The 18165-nt window shown below is 47.0% G+C and overlaps 1 protein-coding gene across 2 annotated transcripts in view; it reads right to left on the bottom strand.

Annotated features, from left to right (window-relative positions):
* FTCD (formimidoyltransferase cyclodeaminase) overlaps positions 1-18165 on the bottom strand; it is a 212007-nt gene that overhangs the window by 147125 nt on the left and 46717 nt on the right. Inside the window, exon 1 of one of the 2 annotated variants that reach the window (XM_069616045.1) lies at positions 17393-17644. The exons of the other annotated variant lie outside the window; for it this stretch is intronic. Within the exon in view, the coding sequence (XP_069472146.1) occupies positions 17393-17629 (237 nt within the window). The 5' untranslated portion in view covers positions 17630-17644. Of the gene's footprint in view, positions 1-17392; positions 17645-18165 lie in introns of those variants that run through there. 2 annotated transcript variants of the gene reach the window in all.

Raw genomic sequence — 18165 nt, 5'->3', positions numbered from 1 at the left:
AGTACCTCGTTTTCCAGCCTCCAGGGGAAGAGTTCTTGCTCTATTGGGGTACCTTCCTAAAGGTGCAGGCGTGTTCGCCTTGGAATGAGGGGTGAAAGCAGTCTCTTGATGGTCACAGGGCAAGAACTCACCTCGTTTAGTCCCCTCTACTCACCCTAGAGTACACCTCCATTGGCACATTACTTGTACCCCCTGTTCAGGCTAAATAACAGGCCCGGGTAGTTCCTTTAGTCATTCTGAAGACGTTGCAGTTTGGGGCTACCTGCAAGTTGCTCAGGGACGTAATCCGCAAACATTTTCAGTTCCCGGTTGTGGCTCGTCTTATTTTTTACTGATTCAATGATGTCGGCTAACAGGCCTCAATTACATGTGTAACTACATTAAACTTTGACTAAATTCATCCTTTCATCCAAACATGGATTTTGATTAACTTAATCACTGGACCCAATAGACCGACTTGGTACTTTGTACCAAATCAAAATTCCAACCCAAAAAAAAAAAAAAAAATAGCCACAAGACACAATGACCAAAACGGACATCAAGCTGAAGCCTGGCCCAAGTGCTGTCGGATGTGAACCAAAGTTGGCTTCATTCGAAATGTAACTGCTATTGACTGTCACTTGAAATTGATTAAATAGATCTGAAATAAATGTATACATCAATAAATCTATTCTAATCCTAAAGAGTTATAATACATAGGGTCTTATTACGAATTTGCCAGTAGTTCAGCAGTAATGCAGCCAAATTAGAATGACTGTTACCGCCACTTGGTCCCGTGGGTTACACAGTGATAACTCCCCATTACAGGGGGGGGTTTGACGGATTTACTGCTGGTGTAATTACTGCGTGGTAACTCTGCCAAATTCTGGAGGTAAAGTGAAGGATTTACCGCCAGCAGCAAGCTGAAGACATTGAATAAAAATAGCAGTCATGTCCCAACCAGAATTGTGCAGCATATATGTACAAAAAGAAAAATAGGAATAGAAAATAGGGTTCTCCCCCCTCTTTGTTGTTGTCGGGGGATCGATTTTTGAACGGGAAAATTACAATTAGGCACTCAAAAGGAAAAACTGGTTACCACTCTCTATGTCCATGTTATGTTATCCGATTAGCCAAACACAACTCTACGTTTCTCTGCCATGAAACATAAGTGAGATGATAAAGTATTTCAAAACATTTACAATTTATTTTTCACATAAAAAACAATTTCTATATAATGTATTAAATGTTCAACATCACACAGTGTGGTTGTACGATACCAATAATTAAAATACACAAAAATCTCAATTTCCAAATGAAGACAAGCAATTATAATGATAAAACACAATGGAACCATTTGATGGGGTGAAAGGAACAGTGCGAAAGTTGTGAGTGGAAACAGGAAAAATAAATGATCTCTGTTCAGTTTTCAAAAGGTCATCACCCCGTTTTATTAGTCTCAAACACTACAAAGTCCACTGTTCCAACCAAAACTACAAAACACAACAAGACTTATTATTATTCCAGTCTTCTAGGATTGTCAACATGTGTTGGCCCCATTTCTTTATGAGACACCACCCCTGGTGTTGTTTGAGTTGTTACACTGGCCTTCTTCAGGACGCACATGAGTTTTTATATGTAGTATTGTATAAGTCTTCTATACCCCCATGGTATGGCACTGATCACACCATTTCTTGATGTTCTTAAAAGGAGGATAGGTCCAACCGATTGTCAGACACGTTCTATTTCTTGTGAACATCTCTATATGGGCCAGTGCTTTCGTTCTTTGGCTCTTCAAATAGAGTTTCCGGGGACACAAGCCTGATTCATCCAGTCTTAATTGTGAGGAGCTTCTTATTCTCTTGTATACTGGCGCTACGAGGGCAGGGTCAGATGTCAAGGACATGTCTGTAAGTCCTACAGATTCAGTTCTACAATCTTCCCAGGCCTTCCGGTTGGAGGAACATCATCATCCTGTCTTCAGTAGGGGAGGTTATTTCTCTTTTTACAACCCAGTTGTAAAGGTGGATAGGGAAACAGCGCTCTTTCTACCCTATAGAATTGAAGGTCTTCCTGTTACACACGTGAGTCTACGAACGGACATGCTTCGTATTTCACGGGACGTCCCGTGGAATATGAAGCACAACCGTTCGTAGACATCGTAGCAAGCTGACGCTCACGTGTGTAACAGGAAGACTTTCAAAGGACCTCTCCTTTTGAAGACAGGATGATAATTTTCCTCCAACCGAAAGGCATGGGAAGATTGTAGAACTGCAGGACTTACAGAACATGTCTTTGACATCTGACCCTGCCCTCGATCACCAGTATACAAGTGAATAAGAAGCTCCTCACAATTAAGAGTGGATGAACCAGGCTTGTGTCCCCGGAAAGTCTACTTGAATAGCCAAAGCATGAAAGCACCGGGCCATATAGAGATGTCCATAAGAAATAGGACCTGTGTCTGACAATCGGTTGGACCTATCCTCCTTTTAAGAACATCAAGAAATGTATAAGTGTGATAAGTGTCATACCATGGGGGTATAGAAGATTTATGCAATACAACATATAAAAACACTAGTGCGTCCTGAAGAAGGAAGTATAACAACTCGAAAATGACATCAAGGGTGGTGCCTCATTGAGAAATGGGGCTGAAACATGTCAGCAAGTCTATAAGATTGGAATAACAACAAGTCTTCTTATTTTTTGTATTTTCGGTTGAACAATGGACTTTGTAGTGTTTGCGACTAATACAACAGAGAGTGAGGACCTTTTTGAAAACTAAACAGATCATTTATTTTTCCTCTGGGTTTCCACTGTTCCTTTCGCCCATCAAATGGTTGCTTTGTGTTTATCATTATAATTGCTGGTCTTCATCTGAAAATTGAGATTATGTATTTCAATTATTGTTATCGTACAACCACACTGTGTGTGATGGTGAAAATAAACATAAAAAGTATATATAAAAATGGTTTGTGAAAAATAATTTGTAAATGTTTTGAAATACTTTATATCGTCTCACTTAAGTTTCATGGCGGAGAAACGTAGCAGTATTGCGTTTGGCTAATCAGTTAACATAACATGGACAGAGAGGGGTAACCGGTTTTTCCTTTGAGTGCCGAAAAGAAAAAAAGAAAAAGAAAAATAGATATTACGTTTCTGAATATGAAAGTCTCATCAAAACATGTTCACCCCTGTTCCTCCAAAACCATCAAGGACCGCATCAACTCCCTGGCTGACTTCTGCAATTTTGCCACTGGAATCTGTCCATCCCCCTGAAGCACTCCCTTATGCACCCTCTTCTTAAGAAACCCTCTGCTGACCCCTCCTGCCCGGTGTTACGCTCACCTGATCTCTGCAGAGCCTTTGGGGCACGGTTGCAGCCCTCCCTGAACTTGAATCACCCCCTTCAGGCCTCTCCCTCAGTAGAAAAGCTATGAGTGGTGCTACGTGGTGATACTGCTCTTGTGAATTATGGAAGATAAGCTCTCCGTCCTGCTACATCTGGCATGGGCGCGTCGAATGGGATCTAGTTCCTTCACTGATCCCTGATAAGGATTGGTCCAGTCCAGTTGCGACTATGCTTCTTATAATTGTTAAGTCTTTCTTGAGCTCTTGTGATGCTGTTCGTTCTGTTTAATGTCTTTATACGTTGCTCCTATTTATGCCTGCAATAATGTCTCTCTTCCGTTTTCTTCCCTTAGATGGAAATGCGGCCTCAATGCAGCGGTGAGACGCGGCCGGATGGAAGATGGATGCTACCACAATGTTCGACAGCAGGTAAGTGATGGTTTAAGGAAAGCGTGAAGTATAGCGAAGCGTAAGCTTAAACGGACTGTTTTTTCAATGTCTAACCTTGTCTTCTGTTTTTCCTTGCAGGTGCTGCTGTCGACGATTGAGCGCGTCATGCTGCAGTGCCAAGATGAAGATTTCGGCATTCCGGAAAGTGTAAAGATTAATACTTGGTTCAGCGAAGAGAGGTACAGGTAAGAACAGCTTCCCCCAGTTGGCAAGTATGCTGGCAGGAAGCAGGATGTCCAGGAAGCAGGATCTTCAAAGTTAAGTTTGACCTCAGGCGACAGGGAGTGTTACGCTGCTTGCAAGTGCAGAATAACGCAAAGTGTCTGTCTTGAGGATCAGGGCAGCTTATATAGCTGAGATCGTGGGCACGCCCATTAGAGCCAGCTTACCAGCCACATCCTGCCACTCCTAGAGAGTGAGAATGTGCGAAGGCAATCCATTAGCAGCCACACCCAAGAATACACTTGGGCTGCTTAATGGATGGAATGTTCAAGGTTAATGCATCTGAAGTGCTATGTCCATAATTAAAGCTTTTTGGTGTTAAATGGATGTTCTGGTTTACTTTTGTTCATGAGCCTGGTGCCAAAGGCACCAGGACAGTGTCCACCCAGGTCTCTGTGCATGCGACCCCTGCATGCCTGTGCCCCCCGACTTCATGACCATGACACCCGGCCAACTATCGCCCAATCTCCAACACTCCCTTCCTGGGCAAACCCCTTGAAAAACTGCCCATTTCCCAGCTGAATCTGTTGGCTGTCTACAAGACCATCAGTCTTGCTTCAGAGCTGCCAGAAGCATGGAAACTGCTCTCCTGAACATCTGTGAAGACCTGCTCTCAAACCTTGATTCTAACACCCCCTGTGTCCTCATCTTGCTTGATCTCTCTTCTGCCATTGACATCCTGCTCAAATGTCTCAGTGATAACCTTGTTATCACCGGTCAGGCCCTGGCGTAGCTGACTTCTTTCCTCTCTTACCGACCCTCCCAGGTCAACTCAGGCCCTTCATCTCTGCTATCTTTTTCTCCACGTGTGGTGTCCCCCAGGGGTCCAACCTCTCTCCCTGGCTTATCAACCTATACCTGGCACTTCTTGCCCACCGCATTGCTACTCTCTGCCCTAACTTTGAGTGCTATGCAGATGACACTCTGCTCATTTTCAAGCTACCCTTGGCCTCCTCCTCTCCATCTCTCATCTCCGACTGTCTGCTATCCAAGAGTGGTGTGCTGCCAATGACCTCTGCCTTAACTCCAGTAAGACTGAGATTCTCATCGGCACACCCGGTCCCTCCTTTCCTGTCACTCTCTGGCCGGCCTCACTTGGCCCTCCTCCTGTTCCAACCTGTGAGGCTAGAAACCTCAGGGTCATCTTTGACTGCACTCTCCTCACATCTCTGACGTCTCTAAGAAGTCACACTAGCAGCTGCACCTCCTCTTCCTAAATATCTTCCTTCTCAGGCGCTTCGCTCATCTGCCTCCAACTCCCTCAGGTGTGCTTCTCCAAGCAACAAGTTGGTGGTAGATCTCTTTCTTCGGCCAGGACCTCCCTCTGGAACAGCCTCCCTGAAACCTGAGGAGAACCATCTCTGGTTCCGGAAGCACCTCAAAACTTTTCTCTTCGCTTCTGCCTTTTCTCCTCCTCTCCCCTGCTGACCTCCTTGCTGATTCGGAATCTGCACTGGTTACCTGGCCACCCTCTGATCCTGGGACCAGGTCCCTCCCCTGCCAGTCACACACACCTGCACTGCCTGCCTGGCATCCCCCGCACTTGGGGACCGTTTCTGTATCCCTTCAGTCCCACTACCAGCACTTGACACCTGATGTCTGCACTCACCTTTGCAATTGCCACCTGTGGGCCATTACTTTACTTATGGTTATTGTTCTATTCCCATGTACTGCACTGTCTCCCCTGACCCCACACTTTTCCCCCCCATTTCCCCATCCCCCATCCCATGCAGTTGTGCGATCTGAATGACACCTGGCCTAGTATGATCGTTGTCTGTCCTCCCGATGTTCCCCCTCCCTTGCCTCGTTGTACCTTCTGTATAGGCGCGTTATAAATGCCACATCATAACCTACATCCGAATCCTTCGGAATTTAGGAAGGCCATACTGTGAAAAGGAGTATATGTTTTATAATTCCCCCCCCCCCCCCCCCATCACATCCTTCCACCCCTCCACCCAACATTCCAAACTCCTGCGGCCATTATGGAGGAAGGCAGGAGTGTGAACAAGATGGGGTGCACTGGATGGATATGTGGCCAGTTCCTATGTCTAGGGAATAAAAGTAGATGTTGGAAGCAGAGCAGATTGAGCTTCTCCAGTAGGTGGCATAGCAAACATCTATTTATGGGCAAGATCTGCCACTGCCTCCGAATGACTGCATCAGAAATGTGATATATAAAAATTGCACTTCCTTCTTTGGAAGTGCTAAGTATTACTCCTACCCGAACACTTGTGCAGCCTATTCAGCTTGCGGTTGCCCAATCTGCCAAGGTCCAGATGTATCCTTCCTTTATACTTGAAGGCAGAGATTTAAAAGGAGAGGAAGGATAGCTCACGGGCAACATGCTTGTCTTGGAAGCAAGACAACGCAGCCCAACCACTTGCTGGTATTAAGCGCCTTATAAAAGAACAATTATAATTATCACTACAATATTCCCACTCCGCTATTTTTCAATGTTCATAAATTCCAGAAGTTTTTCCTGGCAGGGTCACCTAGAAGGGCGAGTCCAACCTCTGCCGGCGTGACACATACACCACAGCGTATTAGGCAGTCTCAAATGCCTCCAAGCTAACGCTTCAATGCATCTCCCGGCATGTTTGGCAGTGCACAACAGCATTGGTTCAACATAGACCGGTGTGATCTGGACAGTGACTTAATAGAAAGCCCTCTGCAGCAGCTTTAAATCAGATCATGGTATACATCACTAAATCATCCTCAGTCTAGCTTCTGTAATTCGCAGACTTATTTGAAGTCAAAAGAAAACCCTATTCCTAGATATTAATAAGGTGCATCCCATAGCCACATAAGATTTGGTACTTATTTCCCCTTGCACAATCACTTGAATTTCATAGTACTTTACCATTAAGCAATTTCTACACCAAACCCTTCAAGAGAATTGAGCCATTGGCGACCCAGGACCTGGGGCTGGACGATTAGACCCTAGACATTCTCATATGGTTGCAGGATACCACGTTTGGACACTCCCCTCCCCTACACATTCCAACTGTAACCAGGCAAGCAAGTCAGCTGGAGACAGACTAAAATGAAAGTGGGTAGAATGCTACCTTCGTGTAAGACAATCATGGTGTTTATCACTTTGGTGCAAGCCAATGACCTTCCTAGGTGCACTCATCTCAGAGTTGCCAAACCTTGTGCTAGCATATTAATGTGGTCAATGAAGACATCACCGCACTGCACGGATGTCTGTGTCATTTCCAAGCTTGAACTTTCATCAGGATCAAAAAGCTGACATATTTCGACCACGGGTCTTCCTCTAGGCTGCTGTACTGTGTCACTACCTTACACCCCAAATTGGGTGAAGGAGAACAGACTGTATAGCCCCACAACATTATGCTGCCAGTGCAGTGTAAAAGGACCACCGAGTCTCCTGCCTATTGACCTCATGAAACCTCCACACGTGTTGGCGGTTTGATTCCGATTAAAGTGCAAGTATGGAAATAACAGAAATCAGCGCAGTGTGGCGATGTCTTCTTTGACCAGTTCTCTTTACAGGACACTTGGGGCTAAGTGTCTAACTACATAACCACCACCAGCAGATACTACCTCAAATCAATGTGTTGCTCTAAATAGGACTGCATAAGACGAGCGCGTTTGGGTCCTGCGTTCTCGCCCTATACCTCTTTACATCATATGCATATGTGGTCTCCTTGGCCAAAGGCACTCCGGTTCACAGTCAAATGCTGCAAAGAAATGCACAAGCCATAAGCCAGCTGTGCCCTTCCTAGCAATAAAGGACAGGGAGAAGGAAGCGGGGACACTCGGTGCCCTTCACAATGCCCAAAAAGCTACTTGTTCCTTTGGCAAACATTCCTGCCTTCTAAAAACAAGAGTCAAGATAGGGTGGAGAAATCCTTCTGCAAACCACCCTATCAAGGAGAGTCATCAGCCTGCAAACAATTTCCTAGCACCCTACTTTGGCCGTAGGCCATTACCCAGCTACACCCATAGGGTGTAGCTGGGACAACCACCTCAAACGTGACACAAAGGTGAGGCCCACCACTCCGTTCAATTTGTGCAGAGCACCTGGATCCCAATTAGGGCCAGGTGCACAAGACTTTACTAGTCTTGCTAGCACAATCTGACATGCCTATTACTTCAGCGGTTGCCGCAATGGATTCTTTTAGGTAGTTAATTTGTTTATCCCCTGAACTATTAAGTGCCAGAATTACCTAGCCTTTCTAACGATTGCCTCATGGAGAGCTACCAGTGTTGGTTTTAGGACTTCAGCTACTCTCTTTCAGACACCACACATTGAGCAGCATTCATTCCTCGCCATCCACAACCCAGCTGTCTTCACAGCAATCGCCAGCAAACCATGACCTAATCCCCAGCACACCACCAATTTACATCTGTAGCTGTCAAAGAGGTGAAAGCAGCTCTTTATGACCAAGATTCCCCCAGCCGACACAGATTCCTCAGATCACGTGCCCTTGCGACGGTTCCACCAATACAGGGGGGCTACGAGCGTCTTCGGTCATATAAACTTCTGATTTCATATTGTGGTGTGTGGTCCTTGAGTAGGACGGAGCAGGAATCCGCAAACACCCGCCGTTCCATTTGAAGTTAGCATCAGTGACCACCAGGCCAGTCCAATAAGTGGCTACATTTAGCGATATTCGCTATGTGAAATAGTGTAAAGTCAAAGGCGCTGCCGCCCCTCTCCCGGCTACCCATTAGTTACCTCTCAAGGACACCACTTCAGGCGGTGTATCCCTACAAACGACCCCTTTGCAGGAGCATAAATCCAGTTTACTTCAGATTACAAACAGCAATTTAGCCCTACAAGAGATTGTAGGGGCCTTCATAGTAGAAGAAAATGAAAACTATGAATGAAGTCAGCATCCAGAGGCTGGGATTGAACTGAAGTAGCACAGGAGCTCCTATATCTCGGTGTCAACGTGATCAACTAGCCATCTTGAAAGCAGAGCAGGGTTTCCAACTAAGCTGGCCCAATTCCATGCCAATACCAGTGGGAGGGAATTATCCCATTTCAGAGGATTGTGGGATATCTTCAAGGTACAGGAAAAACCTAAAGCAGGCCAGTGTGCATTCCTTCTTTGAAGCGCATAATAAAATGTGTATATATTATGAACCATGTAGATGCCACATGTACCCAATTCAATGCATCTGAGTGGAGTTCAATTTTAAGAGGTAGGAGTTCAAGAAGGAGATTTGCCCACCTCACAAATGAAGCTTCTTCCATTACTTACCTCCATCAAACTGATCAAGACCCATCGTGGAACTGGCAAAAGGGCAGTACAAAAAAGGTGAACAGCACCGACCAGTTCGGGCCCAATCCTTGAAATACAGCGCATTGCTTTCTAAAACCAGTTTGTTCTTACAGAGCAACCATGTCTCAGAGTCTTCGTAGATTATGAAGATTGTTCATGTTGATTCCAGCATTGGTACTATTCTTGCATTTAAAGATGGAGTAGGAGCCATTTTTCAGACAGGGATGATGGCACGAGTAGGTAGTGTGGAGAGTGGGCAGAACTTGGCATCCCATGGTGCAAGGGCAGCGAACCACAAGGGGCTGGTGGTCCAGCTACTACCAGATGTGCATTGAGCCGGATCCCACTGGCCGGTCACCCTCAGACATGGTATTTGTTTAACCCAGTCAAGAGGGTAAATACCCGAAAGGTTAAAACCAAACTGCAAGCCCTAGCAGGCATCAGTAAAACATTCAGCAAGCACGTGTCAAGGCTTCTATACCAGCAAGATCCCACTGGAAAATAACACAAAACCGGATTAACTGCCCTTAAAATACAGGGATTAAAGAAACTTTCTTCAAACTTGATTGTCAGAGAAACCTTCCCCCGCAAAAGTCCATGGTCCAAACACAGACCCTGCATGGCCCACAAGAGGTGAACGCCTTCACCCATCCCAGGGAAGCCTAAGCAGCTGCTGTACTGGCACCAGGCAGAGATGGTGGGGAGGCAGAGGGGAGAGGGGGGAGTCGTGAAGTGAATAATGAAATTCCCAGTAGAGGCGGCCTGAGGTGAATGCCGAGGGATGGAAAGTCTGTGGGAGATCTGGGGCGCCAGTTGAGACACTCAAAGCCTGTAGGAACGTGATGTCCATGCAGAGAAACCAATGTTCTAGGAGAGACCTACAAGCGAAAACGTGGGAGGCTGAGGAAGAGCGCAAGCTGTGAACCTTGAAACAAGGACCAGACGAAGGAACTCCTAAAAGCCTTCTCATAAGGTGGTCGCGTTTTGTGTTAGACTAGGGTTGGATAGTTAAAACTAGGATTTTTGGACACTTGTGAGCCAAGAGCTTAGGGTAGACAGGAGGCAAAGAACACATTAAACTAGGATTTACATGAGCGTGGGAGCCAATCTACTGAGCAGGAACAGTTTAAATAACCTGTTCTATGGGTGGGTTCCACTCCGGAGGGGCGACTACCACATTTTAGCTCCCTATACCCTTCAGAGCTGAGAAAACTTCATTTGCATAGCAGTCTGATCCCAACCACACGGGCAGTCCTGCACCGACACTCTGGGCAATTCTCCTCTGAATAAGAGGACCAAACCCACGTTTCAGTCTAGATGGGTCTTCATGAGGTGAAGCTGTGCCACTCTAGGGTACAGTTAACAAGCGGTCCATGTCTGTATCACCCTCAGTGACTTACCGAGCCAAAAAAGGCTGTAATGAGTGTATGGGTTTGCCAATGGTACTCTTATTCAGAGAAGAATTGCCTAGAGTTTTGGTGCTGGATTGTAAAGGTGGGTGGGACCAGACTGATAAGCAAATGGATATTACAGCGAGCTCACACGTGGTTGTAGACCCTCCAGAGAAGGAACCCACCCATAGAACAGGTTATTTTGGCTGTGTTCGTTCTCAGTACAGGGGTTCCCAGACCGTTGCATAAATCATCAGGAACAGGGCTCTAGACAGACTGTGGATTCAAGCCAGTGTCTGGAAACACAGGCTCAACCATGTTAGGTGGGAAAAAGTTTAAGTTAAAATAAAAGTTGCCTAGTCCCTTGAAGGATTTAAATCTGTGTTCTACTGGTTGTAGTGCGCAAAGCAGACTTGAACACACTGTCCCATCACGCCAGGATGGCTTACAACAGTTGATATTTAATAGAATGCATCACAGATACAAACGAGGCAAAAACTTTTTTTTTTTTTTTAATGGCAAGTCACAGAACTAAAAGGAAAAAAAAGCATGAGATGTGCAGGGTTGGTGCAGCCTTCCGTGCCTAATAAATCTTGAGCGCTGTCCACCATGCTAGCCACTCAGGCGGGTTGTGGTGTTCCGTGTTTGACATGCAAAGTGCAGCTCTAGAATTCACAACATAGAAGGGGTGTTTTATTTTCACATTTTCCTATATAGTTTCCTGGTCTCGTTTGTTAACGAAGCCAGGATTCCGTTTTATTCACAAACTAATCTTGTTCTTTTGTTCTATCAGACACCATGGCCCTACACATTATGCCACCTGATAGCAGCTGCCCGAAGAAAGTACCCGTGTGCCATTTAAAGTAAACGTTTGGGACCGACAATGAACTGGCCTAATAAAAAGGTGCCCTCTCAGCAAACGGTTCTTTTTTTGCTGTAATAAGAAAAACGGAATGAAGAGCAGAAAATGAGATGCGTAGTAACATTTCCTCTTAGCTGCTCGGATTCACCCATTCCCTTCGCCCTTTCGCTGTCTCCTTCCTAGGACTCCTTGTGTAAAAGCAGTCTCACAATAGGAGAATGGGTGCCTAGTGGGGTGTTGGGAGGCCCGAAGTAAAGGGGATAGTGTCCCATCGTGGCTTCCGGAGTGTAATCATATGTAGCCAGCATGCCAGCATGCCTCCCTTTGGGAGCTCGTGGGTTATCAGCAGGAAAATATTTTTGTTTTTTGAAAACCTCAAAATGTTCTTTCATGGCTGAAAGTAAAGGACACTGGCGTTAAAATTCCAACGGAGCTGTCCCTGTGGTGTTGATGAAAGGCATCTCCTTCCACAGCCTCGAGGAACCGGCATTCCATTCACACATTAAAGATGGCACAGAAACAGTCTGCTTGAGTTTTTAACGCTTCAAAATATTTGGAAACTAAGCCCAGTGCGTATGTGTCCGTTGCACTGTCTTTGGCTAAAGTGGAATGGGTTGCGGACAGATTTCTGCAAGGTTTCCCTGCAATCTTCCTCTTGCATTACCACTCCTGGCTCCAACATACTGTTGTAGCTAGTGACTCTTGCTGCACGCGCCACCAGTGAAATAAAAAACAGACTATCCACTCGATCAACGGGATAATCGAACTCCTCCCCACGTCAAATACGTCATTTGGCCCCTTCTAAGCTATTCAAGCAGAATGATAGAATAGGCTGCCATAGTTCTGGTGCAACAGTGGCATAGTTTGTCCAAATTCTGGCAAATGATGGGACATTCCGGTATAGCTCTGGCACAGTGCTGGGATGTTCTGGCACTCCTGTCAGAGATATTAAGTCACAATGACGCAACTGACAATGGGCTGCACAGTGTCACCCATGATTGTTTGTGGCAGCCGTCAAGAGCAATGGAATGCAATTGGGCAGCAGAAACCCAAGGGAACTACACATTTGATGTGGGTATCATTTGGAAGGCCCACAAATTGGGGAGATCTCAACTAGCAGTTCATGTTCTTGATATCAAAGTGATGATGTACAGTGACAGTGTAAGCCTGACAAATCAAGTTATACCCCCATGCAGATCAACAGGTTTCGGATCCACCATACCAGATAGTTAACAAACAGTGGCAATGCCAACAGTTTGGGCTTGTGTAGGCTTGGGAAAGGCACCTGCCAGGCACAGTCGTAGTGGTATTAACTGCCCATTGGTGGTAGCAGGTGTAAGATGGTATGAGTACCTGGGCATTTAATAGCAGTGCCTGGCAAATGGCAATACTTATACAGAAGCCAAAATGGTTTGCTTTGCCAGTGCTAGTTTTAAAAAGAAATTATTTCAGGTTTTTCACATTCAAATAACAAAAGATATTGGTAAACACAACAATCAGAAAAACCCCTTCTCCCCCTAGGTAACGGAATCTTCTCAATTTCAAAAAAACAACGCAACAAGAAATCCTTCAGTTGCTAACATGGGGAGGAAATATCCTACTGTGGTACACATATACATGGCCGCGTCATGCGCCTTTCTAGGTTCTTTGGCCATTGCACCGGGATGTCCCCCGAGGGGTCGTTAACCACTTTACCTCCTTTGAGCATAACACCTCCTCTCTTCTCTCAATCCCTATATCAAACACCCCATTGCTTAATTCTGAACATGTTTGGCTATAAACTCCCCCCAACATGCTTCCATGAGTTGCTGACCTCCAGTGACGTGCCGGCGTGATCCTTTCCATAGAGCATATATTCAGTGACACATTGACCCATTCCCTCTTACCTGGGGTCTGGGCACATTTCCATTTCATAACCATACAGGCCAGTTTTAGTTCGTTGAACCCCATCTTTTTCCTTTATCCAGCCCAACACTTTGTCCCAAAACATCTGTACCGGTGGGCACCTTCACAACATATGCCAGTAGTCGGCCCTAGACTGGTGCCGGCACTCCGGTCTAGCACTCTTAGAGAGCCCGACAGTCGTATTGCCACCTATGTAGAAGCTTAATGGCATGCAGCTTTTATTGGCTGGAAATTGAAGTCTGAGAGGCTCCTCTACACAATTTCAGCAACATTGCGGTTCCATCTCCCTCCCTAGGTCCTTTGCCCCATTTCCATCCCAGCTGTTCAGTTGACCCCTTCCCCGCAATCACCAATTCTTTATACATGCCCCGAATCAGGCCCTTGACTTCCATTTCTTTAACTAAGAGTTGCTACGGTCCCTCTGTATCTTATTGCTCCTTTTTCCACTCATAAACACCCCTTTCAATTGAAGATATGACAAGAAGAGTGAGCCCTAGCCCAGTTCCCCCTCCAGTTAGACTATGGTAACAAATTTACTGTTCCTCCACAGTTGACCCACTGTCTCAAGACCTGCCTCAAACCAGGTCTGAAATCTCACTGGGTCACCCTTCTATCTGGTGCCCACAAATGGCTCAACGGTGATGACCAAGTTGTCACCCCCAGCATTTCTGAACCCTGTCACCATATGTCCCATATTGTGCCCAAGATTGGGTGGTCATGGATTCCTTGGGGTGAGTGTTTCTAGGGACCCACAACCATTCTCCAACTGAGGTGGGTGACCGGTGCAGATTGTCCAGACCCACCCATTGGTATTCCCTCTGCATTCTGAGATGTGAGACTAGAACCCGCAGCTGTGAGTCTTAGTAGTACAGTTTCAAATTGGGGCGCCCCACCTCTCCCCTTCGGTAGAGTAAGGACATCAAAGGATATTCTCTGCTTTTTCCCCCTGCCAAAGGAATCTGAACACCGCAGCTTTTATTTCCTGGAAAAATGCATCCGGGACACAAATCGGGAGCATTTGAAACGCATAAAGGAATCTCGGTAAACACACCATCTTAAGGGCGTTCAGGTGTCGAGCAACGAAATGGTTAGTTTTCTCCCTCACCCCCACCCATCTCTCTACATTCGCCCGAAATCCAGCTAGCAGAGTGGGGAAGTTAGCCTGGAACAGGTCTTCCAAGACCCTGGTGAGGTTAATTCCCAAGTATCTTAATGTTTCCTGGCTAACCACTAACCCTAGGAAAGCAAACCTTTCCATATCCCAGTCCCCATTCCTATCCAGCGGCAACAGTATAGATTTTGATCTGTTGATCTTGAACCCTGAGAGATCTCCGTATTCTTCAATAAGCGCAATTACCATGGGTACGGAGGTTAGGGGATTCTTCATGTGCAGGAGCATTTCATCTGCATTTAATGCAACCTTATATTCCACTCCCCACCGTGAATCCCTCTACCCCTGGGTCCTCCCTGAGTCTCTGTGCTAGCAGTTCTAAAGAGAGCAAAATAATTGGAGGGCAGCCCTGCCTCGTACCCCTGCTCAAGACAAACCATTGGGAGAAGCCGCCATTGACCACCATGCATGCCTGGTGAGACCCGTAGACTGCCATAATGCCTCTCAAGAACCTAGGGCTCAGACCCACTTTGCCCAATACCTCCTTCAGAAAGCCCCACTCCACCCTGTCGAAGGCCTTTTCGGCGTCCACTGATAAAAGAACGGGGTCCCCCCCCCCCCCCCCCCCCCCCGACACCCACATCCCTTGCTTCATGGATCAGATTTTTTCCAAAATGTATCCACCCCCTGGTGCCCCTTTATGAAGCCCACATGGTCCGAATTCAGATGGGGCATGTGTGTCTCTAGTCTAGCCGCCAGAACTCCGGTGTACATTTTGGCATCAATATTTAAGAGTGAGATGGGGGCTATATGACCCGCATTTTTGGGGGTCCCGCCATCCTTCAGTATGACTGATTATTGCTTGGGAGAAGGTCTCTGGGGCTTCCCCGTCTCCAGGATATCATTAAACAGTTCAACCATAAATGGGATAAGGGGGGTAAGAAAAGACTTATAAAAGTCTGCAGATAAACCATCCCCTTCGGGGCCTTCCCCGTGGGAACCCTTGACACTGCCCTCCTTATTTCATCAGCCGTTATTGGCACATCCAGTATCTCGGCCTCCTCCTGGGTGATCCTGGGCATCCGAACTCCCTCCAAGTACTGGGTTGACCCTAAAGAATCCGGGTTGATGCCCGTTTCGTGTAGGTCCTCGTACGAGGACGCAAACGCCTCTCAAATTACTTCACCCCCTTGGTCCTCCGCTTCCCCCACACCATCTATGGCCTTGACCCACCTGTCAGCTCGTTGTCCCATAAGGCTCGCTGCTAACAATGCATCCGCCTGGTCTCCCTTCTCGTAGAACTTTTGTTTCAGGAACTGCAGTTTGAGTTACCTGACCTTCCTCAAGAGTCGCAATTCTTCCCTTTTGCTTCTTGCCACCAAGACCCTTTCTTCCCTCCCCTCTACGGTGTCCCCAACCCTCCAGTCTAGCTGGGCAATTTCGGCACATAACTTGTTTTCAATTAATTTCCTCTTGTTTTTTCCAGGCCCCCTCCCTGATCAGGATCCCCCCCCCATGTCGCCTTCCCCTCTTCCTACACCGTTCTCCTCGAAACCTCCCTTGTGTTATTCACTTTGAAATATTCGACAATCTCTTTGAACAGTTCCTCATGGAACACTGGGTCTTTCCATAGGGAAGCTTTGCTTCTCCCTTTAGACCCCCTGGGTACAAGCCGTTGCCAGTTAAGGTCCACCAAAACCAAATCATGGTCCGATCCTGAAATCAGATTTCAGAGCCCATCGCCTCCTCCCATAGACCCTTTGATATATAGATGTAGTCGATCCTGGTATAAGTGCCATGTGGGGCCGAGTAAAAGGTATACCTCCCTTCATCTGGGTGTAGGTGCTGCCATATGTCCCGAAGCCCATAAACCTCAATCATCCCCGAAACCTCCTCATGCACTGGCCGAGGCCCTTCTTCTGTCCCTCCCTCCTGGGTTTGTTTGTCAGTCCTAAAATCTGCCCACATATTTAGGTCGCCCCCCCCAAAATTATATGGCCCGTAGCTTCGAGCATGATCTTTGGGAGGGTTTTCAGCAGATCGCTGTTGCCCCTGATTTGGGCAGTAGATCGTCGCAAATGTGATCTCGACCTTGTTTATAGTACCCGAGATAAGGAGAGCCCTACCTTCCTCGTCGGCCCAGACAGTTGCAACCTCCATCCTTAGTCTTTTGGCAATAAGAATTCCAACCCCTGCTTTCCTAAGGGGGCCTAATCCCCAATATTCCTGCCCCAGCACCTTCCCCGGGACCTTCCTTTCTTCCCCTCTGGCATATTTTGTCTCTTGAAGGAACAGCACATCAAAACCACCTCTGCGAAATTCCCTCGCTTTGAGGGCGAGTTCATCCCCTGAACATTCAAAGTCCCCACCATCAGGAGACCCACTCTGTCCTCCCTGGACTACAGCCATCCTCCCATCATGCCCAACCTCTGAACTTTAGGCTCTACGGGCGGCCCTTGCTTATAAATCCTTCCCCCACAACCAGCAAACTCCTTTGAGAAGATCCTTGTCCTACCCCCATCTAAAGTGCCCCCCCTGCACCCACTTTTTACCCCTCCTCGGCACCCGAATCCCCCTGGTTAGCATCACCAGGGAAAATCAATAAATAGGACTACCAGTTGGAGCCAGCTACCTTCCAGTCCTGTGCATATCAAACCTAGCATACTTCGAGCCCCCTCCTGTCCCTCTCCTCCAATTCCCTTTCCCCCTCCATGATCTGACATCCCCTATGAAATCCTGATGCGAGACCCCCCCCAGGTCATCTACTTCGATCCGCCACCCCGACCTGGGCCACTTCCAACAAAATACCTCCGCCCGCAGCCCAAACACCACATTAGCCGGTCCCATCGGTGACCTGCCTGGTCATACTCACCACAGTTCGCCCTGGTGGGCAACGCCCCAGTTCCATGACCCCGTCGGATCTGGTACAATTGTCTGCCATGGGTGACGTGTTCAGCTTTCTGTATTTCCTAGATCCTGGCATTCGCCTTCTCCTAGGTCTCTTGATCAGCCATTGCCTATCGCCTGCCACCTTGTCTCCACGATTCTCTGAAGTGTTGGCTGCTCCAAGCAATTCCCTGTTGAGTTTACGAAGGTCTTCCTCCGTCATCAGTTTGTATTTATGATCGTCATATTCAAAAGGGGATGGAGACCGGGAACCCCCACCTGTATGTCACTCCCTTCTCATTGAGCCATTTGGTCAGCACAGTTTCCGTTTGGTCAGTGTCAGGGAGGACAGGTCCTGAAAGATCGTCACTCTGGATGTCATGTGACCAGGCCTCTTGACCTCGCCTTTTGAAGGATCTTCACTTGGTCGGTATAGTTATGGAGCTTAGCGAGGACAGACCTCGAGCCCCCAGTACCCACACCAGCTCGATGAATTCTCTCAATCTTAGCTTCATCAATAATGTCATCCTCGAAGACCAATTTTGTGATCTCATGTAATTCCCTCTTCAGATCATGCTCTGCTTCCCCCTCCTGGTCCAAGTCTGGGTCGTTCGCCCTCTCATGATTTTTGAGATCGGCCATCTTCATCCGGACCTCTTTTTCACGGCTCTCCATTTCGGTGAACTGCATGTCTATTTGTGTCTCTAGGGTGTCCAGGGATGATTGATTGTGTTCGACTTCAAGTCTCTTCAATTTTGT

This window comes from Ambystoma mexicanum, chromosome 9 (genome assembly GCF_040938575.1).
Source record: "Ambystoma mexicanum isolate Mex_15411 chromosome 9, UKY_AmexF1_1, whole genome shotgun sequence".
NCBI lineage: Eukaryota > Metazoa > Chordata > Amphibia > Caudata > Ambystomatidae > Ambystoma > Ambystoma mexicanum.
The sequence above is the reverse complement of the archived record's forward strand: the minus strand, read 5'-3'. Positions and strand labels throughout refer to the sequence as shown.